Here is a 17,645-nt window from a genome sequence, read left to right on the forward strand (position 1 = left end):
CATACATTTCTCGCACAATATCAAGTAAAGGAAAATGCTTTACAATTTGTTTCTCATCTTCGCATGAAAGTGCAAGCGGTTGAAAGTTTTTTCGGTCTGGTATAGGATCTGGTGGCTAGTGACCACCACACGTACACACACACACGCCCCATCATGTAAGGTGAAGACCGAATTTTGCTCAGATGGAAAGCTTCTTCACGCCTGGCCAACGCTGGGCCTGCCTCTGCCTGGCCAACGTTGTGTCGTAAACGTTTTTAAACTTCCCTCAATCTTTTCCCCCCGCAACAAACAAGACTCACTCTCAATGGCAATTGTGTGTGCGTTTTTTTTGCCTTCTTCTTCTTCTTCGGTTGATGTGTCTTTCTGGCCACCCTCTGGCCGCCGTTCAGGAACACATTTTCGCGAGGACAAAAGGTACAAGGGGCATACGCGGGGGTTGACTTCTGGTTTGTGTACGTGTGTGTGTTTGCTTGAGGGCACCTCCGCCGAAACGCACCGAACGCCAATCTAGGTTACCAAGACGTAAACCCATTGGTGCAAGGAAACGGGGGAGAGAAGACAGCGCCAAGCTAACGAAAACGAAAAACGATTGCGCCAAACGGAACGGCACACCTGGCGTTGGGTGGGGAAATAGGGGGTTGGAAAGAAGGGTCACGGTGCGCGGTGCTGATCCACACGCCAGAAGCAGCACCCTTTTGCACACGCGCGAGAATCCTTCGAGCGTGACCGCCGTCTGGAGGAGCGGCACAACCCACCACCCACCGCACTTCCTTTCGGCCATCGCACGTTACATACATCATCATCGTGGGGCCACCTCCCTGAAGATGCATGCACCTTCCTCTCCACCCCGCGTGCCGTATGGTAACGAGATAGAAAGGAACGAAGAGGGAACGAAAAAAAAAGGCCATAAAGGAAAACCTGCGAACACCGTCATCCTGGGAATGGACGGGTGTCAAAACAACAAACGCATCCAAAAGCGAATCCGCGGCGTTGTGTTGCAACATTCAACACAGTGCTGGAACAAAAAAAAATAACAACAGAGGGCAAAATTAAGATTAATGAAACCGCCAGACATTGCGCAAACTCTTCCCGGGACGGATGTAAATATTTGAAAAATGTACTTGAAATCTTGGAAAAATTTGTAAATTTTCTTCTAGTCCTAGAACAATAGGAAAATATAAACGCACAACAGTGTTTTGGTAATTGCAGACATTGATTTTTCTTTTAAAAATGTGTACATGCATCACTGACCATCAATTTGTTCGAAACAAACACAAGCTTGTAAAGCACCTTTTCGGGTTCGTCGCTTATGCCGTTGAAGTCTTTCGTTTCCGTTCGTTGAAATTCGAACTTCTGCGATCGATAACGTGGCCGGGGCACATCGTTGCATAACCGATCACAATCGTACCTGGTAGTGTTGAGTGTTAACAATGATTTTTCCCTTTATTTTTCACCGTCCAAAAGAAGGAAGGAAGGAAGGAAAAGGAAAGAGTACAAATCTACGACGACGACGATGACGACGTGTACGACACGGTGACCGATCGGTGTTGGCTTCTGTTTGACCTTACCCAACAGCGAGTTTGGACCTTCTCCGGAGTGTGTCTGTTTTTTTCCCCAACCCTCCCGCGGTATGAATTTACTCAAGGCCAATTTCATCCGGTGGGGCTTTGTTGGTGGTCAACGGGCCCCGTCGAAAATTATGCACAAACAGACGGTTCTACGCTTTGCGTAAGTGGCTTACCTAATGCCCTTCCGTTCCGTTCCGAGAATGTGCACCCGACCCCACGTGGAAATTGGGGTGTTTGTGGTTTGGGCCGAATTTGTCGTGCCTGTTTGGCTTAAGTTGGGGGGCGTTGGCTGTGACGAAACACCCCAAAAACACGAATCGACTGTCGGATCGTCCAGTGGAACGAACACAACAAATATGAATTTACCCTTTCGATCAGCGAAAATCGAATTAACCAATTTCTCTCTCCTTAGGACGTAGAACACCAGCACGCGAGGGAAAATGTTCGTGCACCGTAATGCCCCCAAAGCTGCCAGTCTCTGAAGCTATGTTGCAAAGAACCAGGGAAGGCTGTAGCTGGCACGAACGAGGAATGTCGTCGATGAAAAGCAACACGTTTGGCACGAGGAGAATAACAAACATGGTTCAGATTGCATTCCTGCTGACAGTTTTGAGCTGCTTCATGCCATCAGTCGTCGTTGGACAGCGAGACACAATCTGCCCAACGCAAGATATCATTCTTCCTTGTAGATGTTCACAGCGCGGTAGTGAAGTACAAATATGGTAAGACCATTCGGATGTGATGTACAACTACGGGTCTATTTTCACGCGGTACCAATCTTCCCTTCATTTTGCAGGTGCTCACACAGCGATCTTCCGCGAGTTCTGACAGGTTTAAAGGCAGTTTCAAAGTCTATCAATCGGCCCATCGACGAGCTTATCTTGGAGAACAACTTTCTTCCTTCGCTACCGGGAAGGACTTTTGCGCCCCTCAACATCCTTCGGCTCATGCTGCGCCACAACGGCCTCGAGCGGCTCTCCAACGGCTGGTTGAACGATCTCGACAAGAGCCTGGTGGAGATCTTCATAGTCGAGCGCAACCTACGCAGCATCCCGATGGACAGTTTAAGCGGTCTCCGGAAACTGGAAGCGGTAACGATACAGAGTGAAAATTTGAAACGTCTCCCCGACTTTTCCGGCCTGCCCAAGCTACGGTACGTGAACGTACAGAGTGGTTCGTTGATCGAGCTGGCACGGCAGCACTTTCGGGACCTGGCGAGCCTTGAGACGGTCCACGTGACGGGAAGCGGAAGCTTGACCCGGCTGGAAGGAGGATTGTTTAATGATCTACCCAAACTGAACCTGATAAATCTCTCCGAGAACGGCATAAATTGGGTTCACCTGAGGACATTCGTTGGATTACCATCTCTGAAGACGCTCCATCTATCGGGGAACAAAATCACCGATGCGGGGATGATTGGCCGAGCGGTGAAGGATATCCACAATCTTCATGTTTTGCGGATGGATCGCAATATGATATCGAAGCTCAATGAAGGCAGCTTTGTCGATCTTCCATCGCTGAACGAGCTCTACCTGAACGATAACGGCATTACGGAAATCTTCCATGGAGCATTCCACCGGACGCCGAGTTTAAAGTTGGTTCACCTGGAGAACAACTACCTCCGGCGAGTCCATCCGGAGTCGTTCCTGCAAGCCTCGGGCAGCGGTGTCGAGATGATGCACCTTCAGCAGAACGAAATCGGCCGGGTGGAAGAGTTGCGATCCCTGCTGGATGCGCTGCCAATGCTGCGCTTCCTCGATCTCAGCTACAACAAACTGGAAGCGATACCATTCGGTGCCCTCCGTGGTCACGGTACGCTCGAACAACTGTACCTCAACCAGAACAAGATTCGTATGATCGAACGGGATGCGTTCATGGCAATGCCGGGTTTGCGCGAGCTGCGCCTTCAGAACAATTCCCTTCACGATCAGCTACCGATGCCGTTCTGGAACCTTCCCGGACTGAAAGGAATCGACATATCGTACAACAACTTCCGCCGCATGGATCCGAACCTTTTGGTTGGGGTTCCCTCCCTTCGGCGGCTCGATATCAGCGGAAACGCGCTTTCCGTGATCGACGCGAGTGCCTTCAGCCATACGCCGATGCTTGAAACGGTAAACATTTCCTTCAACGAGCTTTCGCTCGTCCATTCGGGGACGTTTCGCGAGTTGAACCACATGTTCGAGCTCGATGCGGGAAGCAATCGTTTGCAGGAGTTTATTCCCGGGCTACCGGTGGCGGTCGAGCGGATTAACCTGCACGGGAACCAGATCTCACAGCTTCCCCCTCCGGGAAGTCAACTTTGGGACCTACCGAACCTGCGTATGCTGGACATCAGTGGCAATCAGTTGACGCGCCTTCCCAGGGCAGTGTTCAAGCCAACGCCCCAGCTGAGGGTTCTAGCATTGGCACGCAACCAGCTTCAGTCGATCGACGAAGGTAGCCTTTCCGGGTTGACCCGGTTGGAGATCCTTAACCTCCAGGACAACCGTGTGTTGGCACTTCACGAGCGATGTTTCAGTCCTCTGGAGAACCTGCGTGAGCTGAACCTGCAAGGCAATCGGATCGAGGTGCTGGTGGATAACCTTCTGGACAACAACGCTCTCCTCGAGCAGTTCGATGCCTCCCGGAACAGTATCGTGGAAATATCGCCCAAGGCATTCAGGAAAAGTCGCTCCCTGCAGACGTTAGACCTTTCGTCGAATCAACTTCGCGAGCTACCGGAGTCGCTGTCCGGGTTGGCGGAACTACGAGAGATCGATGTAAGCTTCAACCAGATAGCGGAGCTCTCGCCTAACGTGCTTGTGTCGTGGCGCAATCTGGAGGAGCTGAAGGTCTCCAACAACAAGGTGAATCAGCTTCATCAAGGATCGCTACGGAACCTTCCTCTGTTGCAGTATCTGGACCTTTCAAGCAATGAGCTGACTCTTCTGGAGCATGGTTCACTAAGAAATCTACCCGAACTACAAGAATTAGTGCTGGCAGACAACAAACTGACAGAACTTAAGGATCGTGTGTTTGAAGATTTACCCAGTTTACAGGTAGTGTTAGATATCTTTTATCAATCCCAATCTATTTTGATTAATTAAATTTCTTTCCGTGTTCAGGCCGTCCACTTGCAGCAAAACAATCTACGCTACATCTCACCGTACAGCTTCTACAGGTCGCCGTCGATAGTGTACCTCAATCTTTCGGCAAATCAATTCCGCAGCCTGGACAGTGTCGGTTTGCGAAGTGTACGAAACCTGGAGGTTCTCGATCTGACCGGGAATAGTATAAGGAAAATTACACCGAATCCGCTGCGTGGCCTTGATTGGTTGGTCGAGTTGAAGCTGGACCACAACAAAATCTGCGGCATCCAAGGGGAACCGTTTGCGTCGATGCCTCGGTTGAGGGTACTCAGCATGCGGAACAATCATATGTCGCGCGTTCCGGAACCCATCTTCCGCAGTCTTCGTTCCAACATTGCTATTCTGGACGTTGATGGTAAGATTCTTTATGGGTGCCTTTATGGTAGGTGTTTATTAAAGTGTAATTTAATCATATATTACAGGAAATCCATTGGAATGTAGCTGCGATATGTTGTGGTACCTGGCGTGGTTGCAGGAGAGCCGTAGCCTCAACCCAGGACCACGCTGCAAGGACGGAAAAATGCTCATGGATATGCGGCTTTCCCGAAACGATTGTCAATCCGGTGCACGAACCGCTCCTGGCCAAGTCGACCATCCACTCACCAACGATCATGGTGACGTGTTTGTGCGAGCTCTTGACTACGACGAATGTGGTTCGGAGAACTACGAAGCACATCCCGGACCGGCACCAGGATTCTATCCGGGTTCTCCGTCACCGGGAGATAGTGATTACTTCTACGATCAGTACGTGGACTATCCGAACGCTCTGAACGATAGCAAGCTGGCGAACGGAATTCGAAACAACGCCACACCTTTCGCAGAGGACCCACAGGATCGGCGTAATTTTAGCAGCAACTTTGTTGACTTTAACAACAACAAATTCAATCAGTTCCATCGTCCACCGGGAGTCGTCCCTCCGCAAGGTGTACAGGACACGGGGTCACCTTTCACCTTCTTTGGACTTCCTATACCGAGTTTGAACATTGGCAAAATGTTTGGTGGATCGGGCCGTAATGCAAACAACCGGGCGACGGGTGGCACGAGAGGAAAGGGTCGTGTGCAGGTGTACAACTTGGGAGAATCGGACCAGGGCGTTACCCATCGAAACGACGCGGAGAAGGTGGATAGTGCGCAGGTGACACTCAAGACACCCGCTACGGATCATCACCAGGACAAGAGTTCCGGTGCATCGAACGACAACAATCTCTTCTATCGGCCGTACTTCCACACATCCTTCCGGGATGGGCCACCTCCGGTGCAGGTGCAGAAAGGTGGTTTTACTCCGCTCATTCCCGGATCGATCGGGGGTTTCACACCGATCACCGATCCGACGCTGAAGGTGATCAACCAAAATTACACCCACGAACCGGGCAAGTGGCCGACGGAGTTTAACGAACGGGTGCCACTGGTCACCGAACCGACGCGATACCTGCAGCAGAACAAATTCGAGGCCACAATAAAACCTTCGCACAACAGTGCGCCATACTTCGTGGATGGGATTACGCATCATATCCCGGGGAAGACGGAATCGTCCGGCCAGCAGCAAGGAAGTGAATCAATCCCGAACACTCACAAGGGCCATGTTTTGAACACTCCTAAACCTGATCAAGTTGTTCGAGGAGAAAATAGTACATCCGAAGGAGTGGTTTCACATGCAGAAACGACCGAAGATTTGGAGGACGAAGGAGATGACTCGAACGATAACGCCGAGGACGTCGATGAGGAGGAGCAATCCGAAGGAGACGAACCTGAGGGTGATGAAAGTGGCACGCGAACAGACAGTGGCGATGCAAAACATCACGAGTCGGACATTACAACGCGACTCTCGATCGAGTTGGGTACTCCAACGATCGGACCAACATTCAACAAGGCATTCCCAACACCGAATCCCAATATCCGAGATCTTGCCCGAACGCCCAATCGGGAGCTATGGGACGTTTCCAGCAATACCCCAACGTCGCTGTCCGCTCTCATCGCGACGGGTTCCGCGCCACATCGGCCGCCGGTGGGGAAGTCTACCATCGAGAAGGTTCCGGCACCGGTTTCCTCGACCGTGACACCGTACTTCCCGAGCTCTCCGACACCAGGGAATCGCGTGATTCCAAAGATCGAAACGGAGAACACCGATCGGCACTTTGGATCACCGAACATCATCGATCTTTCACCGTCGAGTCACCACCATCCGGAGCAGGACAGTGCGAATGAAATCCGCAAGCGGGAAGATATGGATTGGTACTTTGCAAACTACAACCGAACGCCGCATTACGATTTCGATGAGCTGGAACTGAACAGCTTCCGGAGTGGGGCGTCATTGGAGAAATTCGGCACGCAGAGCTGCATAGCAGTATTGGTTGTTGCACAGATCGTTTTAGGTTATATGATGTTGATTTTATAGAGAGGTAGAAGAGGTAATTGCAGATTTCACGAAGGATGCTAGGTTCCGCCAAAGCGAAGGCAAGTGATGGGAGTATACGCATACGAAGTGTAGGGAAACGTTTTAAGGGGGAAAATTGGGGGCTTTCAATTCCCGTTGTTCAATAGTTTTCTAGTTATTGTAAACCTTACCTGGGAGTAAAAGTAAAAACACTTTGTAAGCTGTTATCAAACACACAACAGAATCATCTCGGATGTACAAATAATCCGACACGCGTTTAATTTCCTCTGGCATATTATATTCTTCTGGGCACAGTCGTGTACTTCACTTTCACTACAATCTACTCCGCCGAATGCTGGTCGCACGATTCACTGTTTAGCCTTGATGATTGCACGATCTTTTAAGCTCACAACCCAGCCTGGGTTGAGACCGAGGAAAATCTGTCGCGGATCTTTCGTTTGCACAAGCATCTCATAGTCCGGATCGTCCTCGATTTTCGGCAACGCATAACCGTACTTTTGCGCAAGCACAAGCCGCTCCTGGCTGATCTGCTCCGGGTCGGCCAGGTAACCTCGGTTACGGGCGTTCGTGTAATACTCAACGGCGTCCTGCGGTGGAAGCATACGCCTCGGAATAGGGACACCCTTTTCGAACCACTTCTTTGGATTCACCACCGCGTACAGGCTGTGCGGATCGTAGTAGGCAGTACGTATTACTCCACCGTTGCGCTCGACGGCTGCTATGACGGTTTCCGGTGCATGCTGTACTTCGATGTTGATCTTCGCGCGAAAATCGTCCGCTCCCTCGTCCGTAAGCTGAACGCCGTGATGCAACAGATCGGGTCTAATGTCGAACAGGCCCGTATTGCAGATGGTCGTAAGGTCGATGGGTGAACGGGTGTCTAGCCGGTCGGTATCGATGAGCTTTTGCAACTGATTCAAGCTGATCGGTGGATACTCCCGTTTCAAGTGGTGGCCCTTGTAGTATGGCTCGTACCCAAAACGCAAGTAAAATGGTGTGTTTCCGGTTTCGTATCCGAGCCGCGTGAAGTTCTGTCGCTGTCCGGATCCCTTATTACCCGCACCATGCTTATCTCCACCGTGCTGCCCACGACCACGCTTTTTCTACAAACATTCGGAACCAAAAAAAAGTTTGTTATGGTTATGTAAAAGGAGCCGCATCGACCGGCTGGCGAGTCGTCGGTTTAGGTACATACGTTTTGCTTGGACTGCGGGTTATCACGAATATTACCAATGGTTACACGAGGGAGTGTACGAAGCAGTTGTAATGCTTTTTCTGTGGTATGTTTAATCGACATTTTTACAAAATTACTTCACTTATTCACAATCTACAACCCGATGCAATCTGTCATGTTCCAGACGAGGTCAGTTAAAAATAAAAAAGGGAAGGTTGTAATTTTAACCAAGTTTGACGTTTGCGTGGCATTCACAACTTAACGAAAGGATTTCATTATTTGTTGAGATCTATTGTACACTCGATAAAAGCAAAATCATCGTCAAACTAAAGCGTATAAGGGTGCATCAATTGATAATACGGTTTAATTCAAGAATATTCGATAATTTGTCCACAAATTTATTAATATTTGCGAGGCACCCTGTACGATCCATGAACTGTTCTGTTTGTGTCAGCTGGTTGTCAAATCGACGAAAAATTATCATAACAATAACAAAGAATCAAGATGCTCGGGTGTGCAGAAAGGAAAAGTTAGCAAAATATCTATTTTTATCACCAAATAAAAATACCCTCGATGAGTCAGGGGTTCCGGAACGCAGCATGGGCGCAACGAACATGTTTTCGATTTACTCCGGACTAAACGAGGACAGTAAGCTTGCCATACACTTCCCGGAAGGATACCAACCATCGTGTGCAGTGAAGTTGCGCGTCCTTGGGGAATCTCATATCCTGTTGGATGTCGATGGCGCCCTCTTGCATGGCGTTCTGCGAGCAACGGAGAAAGTGATAGATTTCAGTTACCTAGAGCGAGATGTGGCCGATTTCGATACCGAGGGAAACTGGATCTTTTGCGTGAAATCAGCAATTGGTACCGTGCATCGGAGCAAGAACGGTTCCTTGCACGAGTGGACACACCTTTTTCCCGAGCGGGGAGGGTTCGTGCAGGTGTGTTGCAATAACAACGGCATTCTCTTGCTCGCCGGAGACGGAAGGCTGTTTGTGCAGGGCGATTTCGGAAGTGTGTTCAACTGTGACCAACTGACAGAGGTGCACGAAGTTAAAAAGGATTCCGTGCGCCAGCTAGCAGCTGGAATTGATTTTGCAATCGTTTCTTTGCAAAAACAAACCAAAGTATTCAACACCGTTAAAAAGGATGCACTATTCCAGCAGTGCGCGTTCGACGAGCGAAAGTCATCGGTTTATTGTGAGTGGCAAAATGTATTCGAGCAATGTAAGCTTCAAACCGAAGCAAGAGATTATAACGATGTCGCCAGGGCGCTCGGAGAGCTGCCAATCTACGGCCACATGCTGCACCAAACAGGAGTCGCTAGTTTCGGGAAGGTAAACAAAGGTAAGGACAAATCTTCCGCTACTTCTGGGCTCCTCCACTTGACTTTGCAGCGGTACCCGCCTCGGCACTCGTATCGGTAGCCGATTTCAGTTTAGCGAGCTGTTCACGCTGCTGCTTGTAGAAGTACTCTTCCTCGTGAGCTGCTTCCATTTTGCCGAAAGATCCACCGGCTTCTCGGATCGATCCTCCGCCACCGCCTCCTTTGCCGGCACCACTGCCCATTTCTCCAACTTGACTCATTTTCGCGAACCTGGGAAGGGAAGAAAACATGTATTACATAATGGCTTTAACCTGGATGGTTTATCTGATGAACGGGCTGACCTCAAGCACGAAGGATACAGGCGTGCAAAGCGATTGTGTAATGCAAACATGGGAATGAGCGCTATGGTAGTGATATGAACGTGATAAAATTCCACAAACACGCAAAAATACCAGCTCGCACCGGTGCTCTTTACAGACTACTGTTGACAGATACGACCGATTGCTTTGATGCCATGCCGAGAGGAGATGGATTTAATTTTACTCTTCGCAGATGTTTATACCATCCGTTTGCTTTCTCTCGTGTGCATCCAAATTGCGTCGTATCGAGATTGTTCATCTTGTTTCGGCGAGATTAAATTTTAATTATCACTAACCACGATTAATTGAAGTTTTTCTTTTCGGAATTTTTAGGACAATTGGGAACTGGCGACCACATCAGAAGAGATAAGATCCATCAGTTAGATATCAGCAACGTATCAAAAATCACCTCATGCTGTGACTACTCGTCCGCCCTCACACTCGATGGGCAGCTGTTCCTCTGGGGAGATATGAACAAAAATCAGGCCATCCGATGGAAGCTCGGAAATGCGGGTAATACGAGCACGCCATCGGCGTGCAATCGCTTCAAGCATGTACTGGATGTGTGCAGTGGGAACTTTCATACGTATGTCGTAACGAACGATTTTCGAGTGCATGATATAAAATCGGACGACGAGTGTTTGAGCTACAAAATAGCCTCAAGCGAGCTGCATCAGGGACAAGCGATTGATGAGAGCATTCCATTTATTCTGGCGAGCGATAGTATGCTCGTAATGAACCATCTGCCCGTCCAGCAGGACTTTCTAAAAATTTATACGAAAGAACAGACCACACTACAAACGCTTCTGAAGCACATAAAAGCTATCAACTCCAAACACGTGAACAGAGGTGCGACCGGTGATTCTTCGATACCAATTCCAACGGTTCACTTTTACCGATCGTGTACCAATTTGTTCTATCTGTTGCTGCTCAGATTGAAATCGATGAAATGCTTTCTGCTTCAGCACGATGTTAGTCGTCTTCTGTCTGTGGTGCTACACGATGAGATATACCTGCTGTATAGGAGAATTTTGCAGAGCTTCTGTGACAACGAATGTCTCGGGATGATGGCGACCAGTGATCAAGAAATGTTAAACATCTACCTCGATAACGTATCGAACCAGATCGATCTGGCCGAACTGTTGATAACGAGTGGTGGAAAACCACTGGACGAGCTTACCGAGTCCGCCCTGCTGTCGATGAAGTCGGAATGGTTGCGCTTCCTGAACGAGGAGGTCAGCGAAAAGATGGGCAATCAGACGAAGCTCACCAAAGAGTTCTGGATGCGGGAGGAAAATGTGCGATGGCTGTCGCTGAAGGAACCCCACCGGCGGGTGATCCTCGATTCGAACGAGGTCCCTTTAAAGCTGCTGGATGTGAACATCTTCTCCTCCTCACCACGCTTCGTGCTGTTCAACGACGTGTTCTGCTATCTGTCTGGCATGCAGGTGGTACAGTATCCGCTCAAGCTCGTTTGGATTACGGCCGAGGTAAACGAACTGCAGCGCAGTCGATATAAGGAGAAACATCGCTTCATGATGACGATTGTGACGCCTGAAGAAACACTTCGCTGTCACACGCTCAATGTGTCGGATAAGATGCGCTGGATGGGTGTCCTCAAAACGCAGGTCCTGCAATGTTTGGATAAACAGACGAGCGACAAGCAACCGTTGAACCGGTATGCTCGATACAAGTTCAGCGATCGATACGAGCGGTACGCTGGGATGGAGTACGAGGGAATGTGGTTGGTGGGGCAACTAGATGGCATTGGGGCTTTGACTAGTTCTGATCGGTCGTACACGGGCGAGCTTTACCAGGGTAATATAACGGGTTACGGCTGCATGAAGCGAACCGTTTTTGGGATCTCAACCATTTACGAAGGTAAGCCAAAGTCTAATTTATTTAAAAGAAGCTCAAAATACGATATATTCTGATAAATTATTCCACTTATTTCCATTCAACATATAATAGGAGAATTTATTAATGGGAAGTACGATGGATACGGGCGGTTGAAGACGACAAGCAATCGATCGACACAATACTTCCACTACCAGGGCTACTTCCGGGCGGATAAGTATAACGGTTTCGGGACGCTTTCGACCAGCTCGTATCAGTACAACGGTGACTTTGTGAACGACCAAAAGGATGGCTTCGGGGTGATCGAGGATAGCCTAAACGGCGTTAAGTACATTGGCATGTTCATGGGCGATAAGAAGCATGGCAATGGCATCCTTGTTACGACAAACGGGACGTACTATGCCGGGTTTTTTGCCAACGATATACTCACACATTCCGCCGGTGGATTGGCCATTTTTCCAAGCGGCATCTACTACAAGGGAGAACTCACGACCGACGGTCCGTTTGGGAAGGGTGTGTTTTACTACCCGGAGCGGGAGATCGAATCCGAGCAGTTCGAGCTGGATGATTCGAATACGAAAATGGCCGGCCACACGATGACGGGTATGTTCGGGGGCTCGTGGAACAGCATCAAAATAAACAACGCCACCATGGCGATGGAGCAAACGTTCAACAAAGTGCCGATGTTCGTATGCATTTGTCAACTTTCGTTAGAAGGATATTATAACAAGGTTTTCAATAACTTCCAGGTTGGATCTTAAGATCAATGCGGAACGGAAATGGTCCTCGATATTTGCCTGCTTTCATGAGACGCTCTTCGGTACGAGTGATATTGTTGCCATCAGGCGGATGGACATCAAACGGGTGTGGAACCGGGTGGCCATATTTGTGTGTCGCGCAAAGCGAAAAGAGCAGCTCAAGGCAAATGATTTTCAGATCGGATCGGGCCAGCTGGATGACCGATCGTCTACGCTGATGATGTACGATTCCGGCTATCCAATACAAAACGGCTCAACAACGTCACTCCGTGCTAGCATCTCCGACTCACGACTCTCCCTCATCAATGGTCCGGTGTCTCCGGTGGTGATGGGAGTAACTGCGGAAGCGTCCGACGCCATATCGGTTGGGAGTGTTTCCTCCGTGACCTCACGGGAAGAAGATGAATTCATGCTGAAGGTGTTGAACGACAATGGACGGCTCGCAGCGAGACGATACTACCCGGTTCGAGATTTGGATTTCATTCCCGACTTCTGCATCAAAACCGTAGACCGCGAGGGGCTTCACCTTCTGCGCAACTATCTTGCCGATGCGTTTCAGAGTGTGTACCATCCGTTGTACGGGTTGTTTGAGAAGCTCTCCAATTGCTTCTACTCGACGTACAGCTGCTGGAAGTACACCCCGAACTCGATCCTCTGCGAGCCGGCCATGAACGAATGGATTTCAATCGTGAGTCGCATCTACACGCTGGTGCTGACCGTAATGTTCCCCGCGCTCCCAAAAGATTCGATTATGATTGATGGGTAAGTCAACGGACCGCCATTTACGCTTCCGTTTCATAGTGACCAATTTATTACTTGTAACGTTTTCAGGGAGCTGCTGTCATATCAAAGTTTGCTGTATCCTATCCTCATGACGCAAGGCATCTACTCGGCCCTGTTTGTCCTGTACGCAAGCAAGTGCAGCAAAAACGATGAAATCTACCGTCAACGGATATTAATTTGCATGAAAAAGACTGACGAGAACCTGATCCAGCTTCTCGACATCAACCGGTGAGTAAAGCAAAATGGGTTCTCAAGCAAACAAAACACTTTTTTGATTTGCTTTCACCTTGCAGCGACCTTGTACCTATTATCAAACACGAAAAGTATCAGCAAGCAATCGAGAGTTTAAATCGCTTCCGTGAAAAGTGTTGCCCGAGCGAAATGATAAAGCATATCAACGATGCGTTCGCACTAGTCGATCAATCCTGCAAAGAACAGGGTGAGTAATAACGAAATGTCAATACATTTCTCAACGAATAACGATATTTTCACTCCCTTCACAGAGGTACGCATGGATGTCGCCGCAGACAACCTGCTGGAGCTGATCATTTGGCTCATCATCAAAGCTAACCTGCCGCAGCTCGGTGCGGAAATAAGTCTACTCGAGGACCTGATGCAGAACGACTACGGTATTAGCTACCGTAACACGCAGAACGACTACTGCCTGATCACACTGAAGGCGTCCTATCAGCATATAATCAGTGACAACTTCTTCGTCAACAAAACGTTCGAAACCAATGCCGAGGCGTAGAGGGGGCGACAGAAGTTTGTATCCTGTTGTGAACGGGGTATGGCCCTTTCGTTATAAACAAAGTCGAGTCCATTGGATGGTAAGGAGAGTTGTTAGCGCAATTCCAGTAGGATAGTAGAGATTTGTAGAGCACTATATTTGCATTTGAAGCTAAAATATAAATAAAAGGCTAAAAGACGTCGAACGTTTCTTTAAACAAAGTGGTACCAACTATCCTTCGGTGTCCTTTTTTTTTATTGGCTTCGGTGAAGAATGGCTACTTTGTGGGCCGTTAAGATTGTGTTATCTTTCGCTCGATGGGCACTTCGCACCCAATGTTTACGAGGAGTGAGGATGCTGGATGTAATAAATAAAAAAGGGAAACACCACGCCAAGACAATGAGGTGGTCAGTGCAATAAATTAAGAAAATTGCCGTACGCGGGTTGATAAAATTATGCGTATGCTATCTCGGGACCCCCGGGAGATGATAACGATAATGATGACCGATGATGATGATGGGCGGCGATCACAAGTCGTCGCTTCCGCCAGCGTAGTCCGAACTGGGCTTGGAGATTTTCGGTTCGACTTGCGGTCGGTCGGTCTGCATTTGTCTGCAGGCGGAAGGTGTATTGGTATGGCCCCTCGGGCAGTCGGTCGCAGAGAAGACTCGGTTGTTGCCCGGTTGTGTTATTTATGCAGGAATGTCCCGCAGGAATGTGGTTTTTGATGAAACCCCGAAAGCCGTAGAGGAAAGAGATGAAGTGTGTGTGTGTGTGGTGTGTAGGACCCGTTTGACGATGGTTTGGAAGCTGAGATCGAAAACATTTCAATGATTAATCACGCAATTCCTCCATTCGCCGTCGATGCGGAAAGGATGGGTCGACGTCGTCGCACGTCCTTCTCTCACAGGTGGTGGATTATGTTTGGTAAAAGGAGAAAACGGGGTAGGAGAACCCAGTGTCCCTGCGTTCTTCGTGGACGTCTAACGTCTCTCTTCCACCAACCTCGTATTAAATAATTACGAAAATTATACATCCACAAGCAGAAGGGTTTGCGTACGTGGGCCGCGCAGGGCACCGCGTAGGGCAGGCATTTTTATGCTACCGGTATTAATGCTACTGGAAACGTGTTTCGCGCCTTCACCGTGCGCTTCTTTGGAGGGCCACGAAAGGGTATTCTTGCGGCCCCTGAACACCGCATGAGCGAAAGAGGACGGCGTGCAAAACGGAGCCAAACTCTTCGAAGATTGAGGAAGGAAGAAATAATAATATGCGCTAAATGTTTAATTGAATTGTGATTGGAGCTACGCTGCGTCCGCTGCGTAAAGTGCGACCGAGCGTAGGGTAGTGGTAGGAGGAGGGGTTGGGTGGACTCGCTGCAATTACCGCCGTTTGGCCGACGGGGACATCCGTGACATGCAGCAAACGATGGATCGGTTTCAGCGGGTTCTTCGGCCAAGCCATACGTCATGCGTGTGGTGTTAAGTCGCGCGTGCGCATGTCCCACACGTGTGCAGGTTGGGTACGTTTCAGTGGCATAGTTGTCCTTTGCACTTGCATTCCGCACACTCACCACATACCAGGCGACTCCATGAAACATTGACTTGACATTTAAACATAGGCAGCGAAGCAAGGAAACGCCATTTTGATTGATAATACGCGCAGCAGCACGTAGCAGGGTTTGAAAAAGGAAAAGCCTTAAAAAACGCCTCGATGGCACACCAATAACTCACATAGTCACATGTTTCATTTGCCCTGGGGTTACAGATTGAGACAAAAAACAAACACGAGGCCTCATTAATGACCGACGCAACGTGGCTTTCTAAAATATCACCCCCTCCGGGTGGCGCTGTCAATAGTAATTTCCATTTTTCCATCAACTTAAATCTCCGCCCCCGGGGAGAGATGGCGAACCGGTCGGTGGTTGGAAAAGTTCACCGAAACATACCACCGGTGGCTTGCATTCCTCGCGTTCGCGGCCTACTGCGTACCGAATGAAACACTACCACCACCGGGGGTAAAAAGTCTATAAGAAAATGTTTATTCTTTTGCACGGAATGACATTCGGAATGAGTATTAAATGGGGAAGTCGCAAAAAACAAAAACGCTACAAAATTATGCTGCTGCTTCTGCTGCATCGTAATTTGGTGCTCGATGCCCGCTTTCCAAGGGCCACTTGGAATGCGTTTGATGAAGTAATTAAGGGTAGGAATAATGATAAAATTTGGCAAATTCCAAATGGGACTCCCATCGGAAATCGGATCGATGCCGGTGCCCGGGAAGTTGTAGGAAAAGCAGAAACAGGACACGCCAGGTTGTGGCCCTTTCACACACACACGCACATTTCAGCCCAGCTTGGGTAAGGAAAAATCTCGCCCTCATGCGACATAACGCAAACCGCGGCGTGCTTTAATTAATTCCACACGTTCGCGAAATAATTGACCGCCCAATGGTGGCACGTTGCGTGCACGGCGTGGAGAGAGAGAGAGGGAGCTGGAGGGAGCTTCCGTTTTGTTTCCCCTTTGGTACCGAGGCTGATTTGGCATGCCAATAAATTAGTGACCGTACCGCGGCGTACGTATGCTCGACTTCGACTCCCGGGAGAGCATAGCTTGCATTCTGACACGAAATCGGTGTATATTGCTGCCACTAGTGACGCCGTAAAAGGCTCACGACGCTGCAAACCACGGGAACGGGCGGGGAAACGGTCATCGGTCAACGCCGGACAGAATGCGTCGTCAGGAAGCTTGAGCCTTACTTTTCACCCGTTAGAATGCGTGCCATAAATCATTGCGGACGTCCATGAGAGGCCGAGGAGTTCGGGCAGAGGTGCGTTGATGTGCATTGGCGAAATGTTTGAATGCACCAAACGATGCGGCGGAAAGAATGTCCCGGGGAGAAAAAGAAACGAGGACAAGGAAGCTGTACGATCAGCCGGAAGAACGCAGAAAATATTTGAAGAATGATTCACCACGTCATTGATAAACATTAAATATTTTCAACTCCACCACAATCCGATCGTAGCACGTGTCCGTAAAATGTTTTTAAAACACCTTCAAGTATGAATTTCATGTACACATTTTTTGAGTTTTATAATTTACCTATTTTGCATTTAGTTTAATTCTATAAGTATCAAATTTGTTGCTTGTTTTCTTTAAAACTAAATGCCTCCATTTTCTTTTTTTTCCAATGCCGCCCTGATTTTAGAGCATTCAAAAACGGTCTTCTATTTTCGAATCCATCTCTCGTCTGTGATTCGAATGTCCGAGCAGAGCAAGCTGGGGGAACAAACAAATGCATACATAATCTCCTCCGTCCATTTCGGACACAGCATCCGTTTTTTCAGGTAAGTTCGGATCCAAAATCTACACAATTCGGCCTTTAGCGGATGCAAGGAAAGTGGAAGGTCATTATCGTTTCATCAGCTCCAAAACTTAGCCGAGCCCGATGGCTGACCAAAAAATCTTGTATGTGTGTGTATTCTTTTTTTTCCCGATGTCAACTTCCTTCCAGCGTTTGAGTTTCCGTTCCGGCATTCCCAACAAGCAACGTTCGCTAGT

General features: G+C 48.9%; 4 protein-coding genes across 4 annotated transcripts; 2 read left to right on the forward strand and 2 right to left on the reverse strand.

Annotated features, from left to right (window-relative positions):
• The first annotated feature begins 2,099 nt into the window (after positions 1–2,099).
• Positions 2,100–7,094, forward strand: LOC131269920 (protein artichoke). Its single transcript, XM_058272383.1, has 4 exons — positions 2,100–2,290; positions 2,365–4,609; positions 4,676–5,054; positions 5,122–7,094. Exons 1-4 carry the CDS (start codon positions 2,100–2,102, stop codon positions 7,092–7,094), a joined length of 4,788 nt encoding a protein of 1,595 aa, XP_058128366.1.
• Positions 7,095–7,363: 269 nt separating this feature from the next.
• On the reverse strand, positions 7,364–8,439 carry LOC131271526 (large ribosomal subunit protein uL15m). Its single transcript, XM_058272980.1, has 2 exons — positions 8,290–8,439; positions 7,364–8,197 (listed from the first exon to the last, which is right to left on the reverse strand). Exons 1-2 carry the CDS (start codon positions 8,389–8,391, stop codon positions 7,442–7,444), a joined length of 858 nt encoding a protein of 285 aa, XP_058128963.1. The 5' UTR covers positions 8,392–8,439; the 3' UTR covers positions 7,364–7,441.
• A 336-nt stretch (positions 8,440–8,775) lies between these two features.
• LOC131261008 (alsin homolog) lies at positions 8,776–14,306 on the forward strand. The gene is made up of 7 exons (XM_058262884.1): positions 8,776–9,618; positions 10,291–11,838; positions 11,929–12,499; positions 12,564–13,334; positions 13,404–13,583; positions 13,649–13,794; positions 13,859–14,306. The coding sequence occupies exons 1-7, from the start codon at positions 8,868–8,870 to the stop codon at positions 14,104–14,106; spliced, it is 4,215 nt and encodes a 1,404-aa protein (XP_058118867.1). The 5' UTR covers positions 8,776–8,867; the 3' UTR covers positions 14,107–14,306.
• On the reverse strand, positions 9,424–10,064 carry LOC131261009 (ATPase inhibitor A, mitochondrial). The gene is made up of 2 exons (XM_058262885.1): positions 9,940–10,064; positions 9,424–9,868 (listed from the first exon to the last, which is right to left on the reverse strand). The coding sequence occupies exons 1-2, from the start codon at positions 9,987–9,989 to the stop codon at positions 9,637–9,639; spliced, it is 282 nt and encodes a 93-aa protein (XP_058118868.1). The 5' UTR covers positions 9,990–10,064; the 3' UTR covers positions 9,424–9,636.
• Positions 14,307–17,645: the final 3,339 nt, after the last annotated feature.

The sequence above is a fragment of the Anopheles coustani genome, chromosome 3 (assembly GCF_943734705.1).
Source record: "Anopheles coustani chromosome 3, idAnoCousDA_361_x.2, whole genome shotgun sequence".
Lineage (NCBI taxonomy): Eukaryota > Metazoa > Arthropoda > Insecta > Diptera > Culicidae > Anopheles > Anopheles coustani.